Source organism: Hydra viridissima, unplaced genomic scaffold (genome assembly GCF_058129835.1).
Source record: "Hydra viridissima isolate aposymbiotic clone 2 unplaced genomic scaffold, HvirCarnegie_v1 scaffold_3, whole genome shotgun sequence".
Taxonomy (NCBI): Eukaryota; Metazoa; Cnidaria; class Hydrozoa; order Anthoathecata; family Hydridae; genus Hydra; species Hydra viridissima.
Genome location: NW_028324302.1, coordinates 11,032,383 through 11,044,817, shown reverse-complemented (window position 1 = coordinate 11,044,817; position 12,435 = coordinate 11,032,383). Strand labels below are relative to the sequence as shown.

Genomic DNA, 12,435 nt, shown 5'->3' with positions numbered 1-12,435 from the left:
CATCTTCACTATCGGAAGGTTCTGTGTTATAATTTGGCTTCGTTGAGGGCTCATGAAAATTCTTGAGTCTGTTAGAGTGAACAATGAAGGGTGCTTTACTGCTATCAACAAGCTGTACTTTAAAATTAACTGGGGAAACTTTTTCAATAATTTGGTATGGTCCTTGCCATTGTGTTTGTAATTTGGGTGATAGGCCTTGTTTTCTCTCTTTGTTGTGTATCCATACTTTTTCTCCATCTTTAAATGTAGGTTCTTTAGCATCCCTGTCATAATAGAGTTTGTTTTGTAATTGTGCTTTTTGTAGATTGTTTCTCGCTAGTTCGTGAGCTAGTTGTATCCTGGAAGCTAGTAGATCTCTATATTCTGATACAGTGTGAGGGACTTCTTTCGGAGTGTAAAAGGTAATATCTGGAGGCAATCTTGGCTCTCTGCCGTACAACAAGAAGTATGGTGATTCACCGCGTGATGAATTTACAGATGTTCTGTATGCGAACAACGCAGCGTTAATGTGTACGTCCCAATCTTTTTGGTGATCACTAACATACATGGATAGTGTTTTGACTAAGGTGCCATTAAATCTTTCTACCATTCCATCGCATTCAGGGTGGTATGGTGTGGTATTTATTTTCTTCGTGTTTACCATCTTACAGAGTTCATTTATCAACTTGGAAAGAAAATTGGTACCTCTATCTGTTAAAAAGGTGCGAGGAGCTCCAAACCGAAAGATTATATTGTCGAGTAACAATTGTGCAATTATAACAGCATCTATATTGGAAGTTGCAAAAGCCTCGGGCCAAGCTGTTAACCTGTCCTGAAAAACAACAATGTATTTATTTCCGGACAATGTTGCTGGGAAAGGACCTATTACATCAAAGGCTACTTGGTCCCATGGTTCTGTTGCTGGTATTGGGTGAAGTGGAGCTTTATATTTTTGACGATTTCCTTTTCTTTGTGAACAGTGAGTACACCCTCGAATCTAGTGTTCAACATCTGAGTACATTAGTGGCCAATAGTACCGCTTCCTAAGCTTATCGAGAGTCTTAACAAATCCAAAGTGTCCGGCGGTTGCATGATCGTGAGCCCAATAAAAGATGTCATTTCTAAACTTAGGAGGTATGACTAATTGTTTGTAAATTCCTTCAGCAGTTTTCTTCGAAGGCTCATATATGTGATATAGAATGTCGTTTTCGTCTAGTATATAACTATTTATATCAGCTAATAATCTAGTTGCTTCTTTCTTATCTTCTGGAATCGTTTGATCTTTAAGATAGAGTATCTTAGGTGAAAGTTCTGTGTCGGATAGTTGTAGACGTTTGAGTTCCTCTTTCTCTGGAGTTAACTTGTTATGGATAAGGTAATGTTCCTCATCCAGCTGTGGATCATTCGTTTCATCACCTCTCTGGTTTACAATGCTATTGCCTTCGTGGTCTCCTGACATGTCCATCAATATCTCGTTGTCTGAAAATTCTTTGTCCGGAGAGTGTCTTTCTAAAATTTCGCTTGGTTGGTCAGCCATTGAAAAGAGAAATATGTCATCTTCATTCAAAAAGTCTCCTTCGTAAGTTCTTCTGGATAAGGCATCAGCGCTCCCATTTTGTCTTCCTGGCCTGTATTCGACATCGTAGTCATATGATTGTAATAGTAAGGCCCATCTTGTGATCTTTCCAGTGGGTTCTTTGGAGTTTAATATGTAATTTAATGGTCGATGATCAGTAACTATTGTAAAGTGCTTACCGTGTAAATAGGCATGACATTTCTTGACTGCAACAACTATAGCTAACGCTTCTCTTTCTGTTACACTAGCTTTTTGTTCTCTGGCTGAAAATTGTCGTCCTCCATATAAAATTGGTTTTTCTTTCCCGTCTATTCGTTGGCTAAGAGTGAATCCAAGTCCTGTCGCACTGGCATCAGTTGTGAGGATAAACTTTTGAGAAAAATCTGGATATGCTAATAATGGTTCCTCTACAAGTCTTTGTTTTAAAATATCAAAAGCTTCTTGACATTTGTCATCCCATTGAAACTTGACACCTAACCTAGTGAGGTTGTAAAGTGGTGCAGCAATTTTGCTAAAATTCTTAATGAATCTGCGATAATAACATACTAATCCTAAGAACGATCTGGTTTCCTTGACATTTTTTGGTATCGGATAACTTTTTACAGCAGATAAATTTTCTTGATTTGGTCTTATACCATCTCTAGTCACAATGTGTCCAAGGAAGGTGGCTGATTCTTGTGTAAAACTGCATTTACTAGCCTTCAGTTTTAAATTTGCTTCTGCAAGTCTTTGAAATACTTTATCAATATGTTGAAGATGTTCTTCAAATCCAGACGAAAATATGATTATGTCATCAATATATATTAAACAGAATTTCCATAACTCCTCTCGTAAGACATGCTCCATTAGTCGTTGAAAGGTGCTGGGTGCATTACAAAGTCCGAAAGGCATAACGTTGCATTTAAATAATCCTCGGTGTGTTATAAAAGCTGTTTTCTCCTTAGAAGTTTCTTCCATTTCAATTTGCCAAAATCCGCTCATTAAATCTAGGGTTGTAAAATATTGGGCACCGTTGAGACTGTCCAGTACATCATCAATCCTGGGAAGAGGATGTGAATCTTTTTTGGTTACTGCATTAACCTCTCTGAAATCAATGCAAAGTCTCACTTCTCCGTTTGGTTTCGGAACTAAAATAACTGGTGCTGCCCAGGGACTTACTGATTTTCTTATAACATTTGTTTTCAGCATCTTATCCATCTCTTCGTCTATTTGCTTTCTTTGTTTTGGAGACACTCGGTAGGGTCTTTTCCTTATTGCTGCACTATTTCCTGTTTCGATAACGTGTCTTATAAGATGTGTACGCCCTAATTGATCTGGTGTTTTAGCGAATATATCTTGGTGCTTTGACAATAGCTTAGTAATGTCAGCAATTTGTTTCTCAGTTAGTTTAGAATTCTGTAACTGTAACATGAACTCCTTTGTTTTCTCATTTCCTATTGTCAAGTGCTGATTATAATTATTGTTTAATTGAGCATTAATGTTTGATAAACTTAGTTCAACTTCAGGTGATTCAATAAGAGGTATTTGGTATACCTTACCTAAGAGCGTATCCTTCGGTAGTTCTTGTGATTCCATAGATAAATTCGAAATTAGTAATGTGACTTTGTTACTGTCTCCAGATACAAGAGTAGGTTGGATATACATATCACTTTGGTAAAGAAGCTCTGGATTTGGTTCAAAGCAATAGTCATTTTTGGTTGGAAAGTTACAGGAAACTTGTAAAATGGATGTTGAAAATGGTTTTAAAAATGTTCTCTTTGTGGTAAGGATTTCTTGGTACTTGTCGACTAGCTGCTGTGATTTACCTTCTGAGATAGTATTTTCTTTTAACTGATATGAGCCATCATTAATATCCAGAGATAGTTTGTTTTCTTTAAAGTCTATAATTCCATTGTACTCCGTGAGGAAGTCTTTGCCAAGTATAACATCATAGTTGAGATTCTTTATGACATATGTTTTAAACTGGTATGTATGCTCCTCAATTTCGAACTGTAATGTAAACATTCCTTTTATGGACAGTGTTTGACCATTGGCAGAGGTAACTCGTGGTAAGTCACTTTTTTGTAAAGTAACATTGTTTCCAGCACTCTTAAGCGTTTTGTAAAGGTCATAACTTATAGCAGTGATAGCTGCTCCAGTGTCAATTAGTATTCTTGTCCAAAGATTGCATACTTTTCCCCATATGCTAAGATTAGTCGTTTGAGGCATAATTTTCTTTTTAGATATTTGATCCGCATCTTGATCAAACATAGGTTCTCGACTTATATCTACCAATCTACTTGGTATCTCTTCTGGTATCTCTTTCTTTTGGTTGGAACTGACCAAATCGTTTACTTCCTGATTGTTTACTGACGTAAACTGTTGATATGTAACGAAATCTTCTATCTCAGCTTTAGTGGTATCAACAGGTAATTCGGGGTAATAATTGATTCCATCAGCGTCATCTTGGTCAATTCTTTCGATGTCTGGTGGATCGATAATCACACTTGCTTCATCTGGTATAATTTCTGGATCTTTGTATGTGAAATTTTCCGTATTTTCGGCTTCATGATTTATTGCACTAAGATATTCCTCGTTGCTCATTTCTCCTTTCTTTTGTGAAAAAGACTTTTGTTCCAGAATATGTTGTGACAAATATCGAACTTGTTCTCGTAGATAGCTTACCTCCTGGGTGATCTGTTCACTAGTTTCTCGTAGGTTCTCAACCTCGTGTTGTAGACTATTGTTCTCATCTTCATATGAAGGGTCCTGTGGAGTGTAATCCAGCCTATAATATGACATATGATCTCTCTCTGGTGTATGGTAGTAGTAATCGATGTTGGTTTCATATGGGTATCTTTCATCAAAAGTTGACATCTGATTGTTTGTGTAGGGGTTATACCCGTAATCACAACAGTCATTTCTATGGTAATCTTCTGTATCATCATACTCCATGGTTGTGTCGTCATCATTTTCGAAATAATTCTCCTGATATTGAGCAATACTATCTACGCCTAGTATACGAATTGACGTATCATTTCTTTGACTTTCATAGATACCTGCTCGTGTATTTTGAAAGTTATTCCACTTGTTATTTTGTGGCTTTGATTTTACGTAATTATCCTTATAAGTTTGTTGTGGGTTATTTGAGGTAATGGATCTCCAATTTCGGTTACTCGAATCGGGTTGAATGTATTTATTGCCCATGTTTCTGTTCTGGTTATCAAAATTTTGTGGAGTCCAGTTTCTATTGCTTCTCCATTGCGGTTGTTGTGTAACGTTTTTCCTGTACAGATACTGCGAGTTGTTACTTTGTGGAATCCTGGGATCTTGATATTCTTGTCTGCATTTTCTTGCCAAATGTCCCATTTTATTGCATATAAAGCAGGTTGGTTGATTTACTGTAGCTGGGTTAAAATCTTGATTTTTGCCAAAGTTACTATTCGTTTGTCTCCTTAGTCCAACTTTTAGCTTTCTGATCTCTTCTTTGAGCCTAGCTACTTCTCTAGTCGCATTTTCTGGATTAGCTAAATTTGCAGGTGTTGCACTATACATTTTCTGGATTAGCTAAATTTGCAGGTGTCGCTATCGGCAAAAGATACAGTGTTATGCTTAGTCGACTGGTTTTGTAACTTTGTCATGGTCTTTATCACTGTTTCAACTATGCGAGCGTCATCATCAATGTTAACCGAATTATTCACTCTAGCAATTCTGACTGCTTGTGTATATGTCTCTGGTTGGCTTAAGAGAAGTTTTCTCTTTAAATTAGGATTAACTCCTTGAATAAAAAGATCTCTTTTAGTTTCTTCCGAAACTTTTAATTCTTGAGATAGCTTCTCTAAACTTGCTATAAAATGCTCAAGCCCTTTTTCTCCTTCTTTTAATCCATACAGCTGGGTTTTCTTAATCCAAATACGTTCTGGTGGTTCATACTCATTCTGAAAAGCTTGTTGAACTAACTGTAAATCTTGTCTTATTTTGTTTGGAAGGGATTCATAAAATATCGAAGCAGATTTATTTAAGCAAAGTGGAAAGGCGCAAAGCTGTTCATTATTGTCCCATTTGTTAAATGTGGCAGTTCTCTTAAATTGAAGGAAAAATTCTTTAACATCATCATCCGGTCCTCCGTTAAACTGTGGTAAACTAGATTTATCGATTGTTGGTCTTAATGAGGTTGTAATCTTTTCTAACCAATTAAGAGTGTTTCTCTCATCTTTTTGTCTAACCAAAGAAACTTCGGCTTCTTGTTTTGCCGTGGAATTTAATAGTTTTCTGACAACCTTTTCTATCTTCTTTTCACTTATAATTTTATCAATATACTCATCTCGCCTATCATTTTCCTCGTGTCCTAGAGAGTCTCGATCAAAGTTATCTATTGGTAAAACTTCAATGTCGGGTGTGATACAGTTGGGTGCAGATGGTGTTTTTGAGTAAAATAGTGGTATAATGTTAGGGTTATTGTTGTTATGAGGTGAACCTGAATGACTTGCCATTTTTGATGTTGATAAAACTGTTTTTTTTTTAAATGTTTATTAAAAATGTTAATTCACTTTTACTTTTTCGAAAATGATAAATAATTAAAGTTCACTGATTTATGAAGAAATGAGTGAATACATAAATCTCGGTAGGGTAACTCCAGTGTGAGGGCGGTGGATTTTTTTTTTTTTTATTTATTTTTATTGTTATATTATGTTTTCTTCTTTTGCAGTAAAGGCGAAGGGGAATGGGAAGGGGAAGGGGAAGTTTGGGTTTAGTGTTATTGTTGGATTAGGTATATGGAGGTTGGGAGCTAGGTTGATGGTCTGGGGAGTATTTGGTTAGGAAAGGGCTAGGTTTGGGTTGTGAGAAGGTATATGGAGGTTGGAAACAAGGTTGGGGGGTTTTATTAAATGTTTTCTATGTTCGGGCCCTCAGGTAATATATTACGGCGCGGCTATGGTAAGGTGCGCGGTTAGAGCATCATACTTTTTTTAATAACAATATTTAACGCATATAGTAATAACAATAATATTAATAATCGAAATGCAAACAAAAATACTTACTACTGGTTCTTCTTCTCTTACTTACTTTTCTTAACAAATATTCTCAAATATTCTCATCAATATATATATTCTCTTAATATTAACTCATGCAAATATCAATAAATCAATACAGATACTAACACTTATTTAAAGTTACTCAAATATCTTTTCTTACCAATTCTTCTTTTAAAATCTTCATAAATTCTTCTCATAAAATTCTCTTTGAATCTTTAAAATCCTTTTCTCATAAATTCCTCTTTTAAATTTCTTAAAATCTTCTTTTTAAATCTCTTTAAACTCTTTTCTCTTTAAATCTCTTAAAATCTCTTTTAAAACTCTTTTCTTATAAAATCTTCTTTTAAAACTCCTTTAAAACTCTTTTCTCATAAAATCTTCTTTTCAATCTCTTTTAAATCTCTTTCCCTTCCCTCTTCTTTTCTTTTTAGCTTTTTATAGTTTTTGGTTGTTTATCGTTTTGCAACTTATTCATCATTTATTTATATGACAGGCTGAATAAGTTTTCCGCGTGTACGTCTTTTCTTGGTTGTTGTTATTTTTTTTACTTTCTCTTTTCGCTATATCGTTTATTCATATGACAAATTCAATAAGTCTCCGTGTGTACGTCTTTTCTTGGTTGTTGTTATTTTTTACTTTCTCTTTTCGCTATATCGTTTATTCATATGACAAATTCAATAAGTCTCTGTGTGTACGTCTTTTCTTGGTTGTTGTTATTTTTATTCATATGACAAATTCAATGAGTCTCCGTGCGTACGTCTTTTCTTGGTTGACTCACTCTTTTCTTCGTTCCAATGTTAAAATTGAAAACATTATCATTTTCCCTCCTCACAATATAATATTAAAAAGTTGACGTGAGGGTTTTTATTATTGTCTTACTTCCTTGTGGCATATATTCTTAGAATCATGAATGGTTTTTGAAGACCATTGAACGTTTTTCTGTAAAAACAAAAGTTCAATTTAGTAATATTTTATTCCTATATAAAGGAGATTGCGGAGTATGGATTTTTTCTATTTTCGTTTACATTTTGTAGCAGAGTAACCTACTGTGTAATTTCTGTACTGTGTTACTGAGTAAGATGTTGTATGCAATTGTTGCATTCGATGAAGAAAACAATACAGATTACGTACCACTAATTTGGTTAGGGAATGCTATAAGTGAAAATGTGTTATCAATAATTTCCTCTAGAAAATCTACAGATTTTTATTGGCCTCGCTGGACAAATATGAAAAAAATAGACTTAGCTAAATCAATATGTCAAGAACCTGAGGTTGGATGGCTTAGGTTTTCAGGAAGAATTTTGTCAACTGCAGGTAGTTTATATAATATTCTCAAAGATAGTAAAGTAATAATTTTGATAATTTTTTATAAATTTATTTAAGCATTTAATCATAATTATTGAAACTTGAAAATAAAATTTTGATACATCAAAAATTATCGTAAGTACTTTTTAAATTTTAGACAGAATCTGAAGCAAAAGAAAAATGCAGATATGCAGAAGATACCTCAAATATTGATGAAGTACATCAAAACCAAAAAAATAGGTATATAAAGTAACATAATTTTAAGCATAAACATAAGCGGAGTAACACTAACATAAACAAAAGATGTTTATGTTAGTGTTACTCCGCTTATGTTTATGTTACTGGCTTAAAACTTGTACATTTATGAATTATTAAAATTTCAAAAAAAAAAAAATAGTTTTGATAATTAGCCAATCCATTAGAGATAATTAAGAAAAGCCTTTTGAGAAAAGTGATTAAGATATTGTTTTAATATTTGTTTTAATAATTGTTATCTATTATAATGTTAGGTTCCAATTAAAAGTCTGACTTATCCAGGGTTCAACTTAACAGGGTATATATATATTAGGGTACGTCACTTAAAAAAAAAATGAGCAAAGAAACTTCTAGCATCAATATTATAGTGCCAATATGTATAATAAATAAAAATTCGAAAAAAAAATTTGAAAAAATTTTTTTTTACCTACCGGGGAACTGGTTCTTTTGTCACCGAAAATTGTAAATTATCCTTATATCAGAACGTAAAGTTTTCGAATTAAAAAAAATTATATCTCAGTGAACATCTGTGAACTTTTCATTTTATTTGTGTATAACACATGAAAAAAACTAGGGAAATGATTGGCATCGAAAAACCAAGTTTAAACTAGGGCCGGCGAGCTGGGAGCCCGGGGGGTTACCAGATCTTTTTTTTATTTTTTAGAAATTTCAAGTAATATTAAGTAATAATACAAAAATTAGAAAGAAAAAAAAATTCTCTATCTACCCGGTAATTTGTTTATTTTTAAGATGTCAGATATGAAAAAGAAAAAAACAAATGACATTAATATTAACCATTTGTTTGGCATAGTGACATATTCATATTAAAACATATTTACTGTATATATAATCAAATTCAAGTGTCTGTTAAAAAAATGTTTCTTAGATCTTTTTTAGAGTGCAGCTTAGGCATTAATAGTCTATGAGCCAACCTAGCCCTGACAAATCCATCTCTTCTCTCGAATCCACAAACAGATGCAGATGCATCTGTCACTTCTTTTACCGCTCTTTCGCAAGATTGTGTGTGTAGGGGAAAGTAGGGTGCTTCAAAAGGTATCTCTAAGAAATTGTCAAGATCTTTTGTAGGTATTTGACATGTAAATACAGGTTCTGATTTATCTTCTTTGTCCCAGTTGATCAGTTCTTGTATGGATATAGCTCCCAGATTGAGTTGGACCTTCTTCCTTATCCTGAATCGAGTGTCTCCATACTCCGAACTTCTCCGTATCTCTTTGATGGTTTTAATGGCAAATCTCCTAGATTCTTTATCTGAGCTTGCTATAAGGGAAAGAATCAAAGATTCAGAATGAGCAAAATAAGCTCCATTTTTTATGTAGGGAGTAACAATTTCTTTTATCTCATCCTCCTGTTTTCTTAGCAGCCTTAACAGTGTTACTATGTGTTCCGGGGCCTCAACAATATTGTGTTTCACTTTGATTTTATACCACATGTGAAAATACACTTGAACTACCCATTTTAAAATTAAGTGAAATCTTCTTAGCACATCATCAGTAAAGCCATGGTTACTCATATGGAGAAAAATAATCGCTTCGCCAATAGTAAGCCATCTGCTATGAGACAAATTGCCACATTTAGCCATTTTAAGATTTGGGTCCATCTTGCCTGTAGTCAAACATGTAATCAGTTTATAGCAGAGAGCTGAATCTGTTGACATTGAACTTAGAATTTTTTCAGGGATCTGGATTAATGGTTCCAACTGCGCAATAGGTTCAAATGTATCAAGTCTTTCCATACTGTTTACTTTTAAAAGAGCTTTTCCAATTGGTCCAGTGAAACCAACATTTGAATTGGTGGGTCCATCCAGAGTGACAATAATGTGCCTCAAAGGAAGCTCATTGCAATGTAGCATACAAATAGACCAGAAACACTTTCTACCTAACAATTGTTCAAGATTTGTCAACAAACCTCCATCTTTCCCTGAACCAGTTACAGCGTTTGTTGAATCTCCTCCTATTACTTCTAGAGATTTATGTACTCCCCGAGGAACCATCCAGTTAAAGAGTCCAATAGCTGCTTGTTTAGCAGGCTTATTAGGAGGTATTGCCTTCATGGGTGTAAAATGTGTAATATAGTGACCGTCAGGTTCAGAAGTAACAGTAATGTGTTCTTCTTTTACAACCCTTTGATGAAATCGTTTTGTTACAGGGTTGTGCTTTAAAACTCTGGTAAAATCTTTTCTGCTATCAGCAAATATACCTTTGATAGATTGTAATTGAAACTTCATTTCTTCAGATGTCTTTGCTTTAGTCATTACTGCTTTCCTAGCCCTAATAACTTTCTTAGGATCTACAGCCAAATAGGACATTTCAGGTGTTAAAAAGTTACCAAGAATAAGGTCTTGAAGGAAAGCTGAAACTACTGCTGATGTTGCAGCTGGTGAAATATCAAATCTCAAAGAAGCTTCAGCAGTATTACTAATGGACAAAAAATTTAGTTTCCATTTATCTGTTGAAGCAGGTTCATCTTCCATTTCTATTCTATTTGAATTATCATCACGTATGAAAGACTCAATATAATCTTTACTTTTTGAAGTTTCTTCCTCTTCTTTTTTTCTAATTTGTTTTTCTAGACTTGACTTTCTTTTCAGCTTCCTCTTTTCTAAAGAAACCTGTCTAGCTGTTTCCTTAGTATCTTTACAAGTCATTTGATATTTTGATAGTGACCCCGTTTTTTCTCTTTCAGCTTTTAACCAAATAAGTTCACTTTTTGGAATCTTATTTTCCCTCGGACAAGTACACTGAATATGTGCAAAATCTAGACAACTATTTAATTTTGAGCATTTTTCATTACATAAAGTGATTTCACATTTACAAGATGTAATGTCAAGCAATTGATCTAATTTAATTTCCCATGTAGAAACAGTTTTTTGGGCTGCTTTTCCTCTAGAAATTTGACTAAACTTATTCCAGGCTAATTCTATTTTTTGTACCAAAGATATCTTGTTTATTACCACAGGAAACTTGAAAAGAGCATTCGATCTTGTTTACTGTTGAAGAACCAAGTCTGCTAATTGTACACTAAGTTCTCTTACAGACATAAGCCTCCTTAAAAATAAAACAAAGTGAATACAAGTAAATACAAACAATATTTCTGCAATCTTTAAATTTAACTTTTCATTACATACTTGTCAATATCTTTTTCAATGAGCATACTTTCTTGTATTAAAAGACCCTTTCTCAGGATATCTCTAATAGTAGGCACTTCTGAAGGATTAAGATCATTACTTCCACTCAAATACAGTGAAAATTTTGACTCTTTTTTATCCAAATTGAATCTAGTAATTTTAGGAGCACTCATTCTTCCTATTAATATTAAATAAATACTAGCAATTAACAAAACTGGAAATCAACCAAACCGGAAGTAAAGTACTTTTGTACCGCATTTCCTTGTATGAGGTACATAAATGCACTTACGGAAGTAATTTATTTCCAGTTTTATTGATTGCTAGCATGAATAAACAAAAACATATGGTTAAAAAAAAATATTTCAGAATGTGATGTATTGTACTTTTTCCAGAGTACATAAAGAATAGTACATTAGTACTATAGTACTAATGTACACACTATAGTAGTAGTGTGTATTATGTACATTGTGCGCAAACTACACTTTTGTATTAATGTAATAAACGTAGAAAATAATGTGCACTTCTGCACAATGCAATAAATGTAGAGATAACTGGTGAATACAAGTAAATACAAACAATATTTCTGTACAATGTAATAAATGTAGAAATAAATATTTAAAAATAACCTACAACTTTTCCGAACTTTGCATTTCTAAATATACAGGGCAGACGACACGGTTCTCAAAGTTGGGGGAGTTGTGGGGAGCACAATCATCAACTACTATAAAAGATCCTCCATATCTAAAAACTTCAAAACCTTTGTAAAAAAAAAAAAATTTTATAGAAAAAGTGAGGGGGCTTTATAGCAAAAGTGAGGGGAGGGGGCAGTGACCCCTTGATCCTCTGGCGTCATCAGCCCTGGTATAATCTCAATTTTTCAACGCCAATCATGTTACCTTTTTTTTATTATTTGTTAGACACAAAGAACATCAAAATCGAACTAAACTCACTGAGATATGACTTTTTTAAATTTGTGATTTTTTACAATCTGACATCTTCCTAAAAGAACGAGTTCCCCGGTAGGTAAAAAAAAGTTTTTTCAATTTTTTTTTTCAAATTTTTATTTATTATACATATTGGCACTATAATATTGATGCTAGAAGTTTCTTTGCTCATTTTTTTTTTAAGTGACGTACCCTAATATATATATATATATATAT

The 12,435-nt window shown here is 33.6% G+C and overlaps 2 protein-coding genes and 1 long non-coding RNA gene across 3 annotated transcripts; 1 reads left to right on the top strand and 2 right to left on the bottom strand.

Moving 5' to 3' along the window:
* Window positions 1-295: 295 nt before the first annotated feature.
* LOC149890979 (uncharacterized) lies at window positions 296-6,842 on the bottom strand. Its single transcript, XM_090080911.1, has 2 exons — window positions 6,731-6,842; window positions 296-6,498 (listed from the first exon to the last, which is right to left on the bottom strand). The coding sequence occupies exon 2, from the start codon at window positions 5,087-5,089 to the stop codon at window positions 977-979; it is 4,113 nt and encodes a 1,370-aa protein (XP_089937037.1). The 5' UTR covers window positions 5,090-6,498; window positions 6,731-6,842; the 3' UTR covers window positions 296-976.
* A 586-nt stretch (window positions 6,843-7,428) lies between these two features.
* On the top strand, window positions 7,429-12,270 carry LOC149890978 (uncharacterized). The gene is made up of 3 exons (XR_016450483.1): window positions 7,429-7,884; window positions 8,033-8,115; window positions 12,193-12,270. It is a non-coding gene; the product is annotated as an uncharacterized LOC149890978 (long non-coding RNA).
* LOC149890977 (uncharacterized) lies at window positions 8,600-12,305 on the bottom strand. The gene has a single exon (XM_090080912.1). The coding sequence runs from the start codon at window positions 10,793-10,795 to the stop codon at window positions 8,987-8,989; it is 1,809 nt and encodes a 602-aa protein (XP_089937038.1). The 5' UTR covers window positions 10,796-12,305; the 3' UTR covers window positions 8,600-8,986.
* Between the last annotated feature and the right edge of the window lie 130 nt (window positions 12,306-12,435).

Bases quoted from the DNA above. Each gene is read 5' to 3' on its own strand.
- LOC149890977 (XM_090080912.1), bottom strand. From the start codon at position 10,795: ATGACTTGTAAAGATACTAAGGAAACAGCTAGACAGGTTTCTTTAGAA.
- LOC149890979 (XM_090080911.1), bottom strand. From the start codon at position 5,089: ATGTATAGTGCAACACCTGCAAATTTAGCTAATCCAGAAAATGCGACT.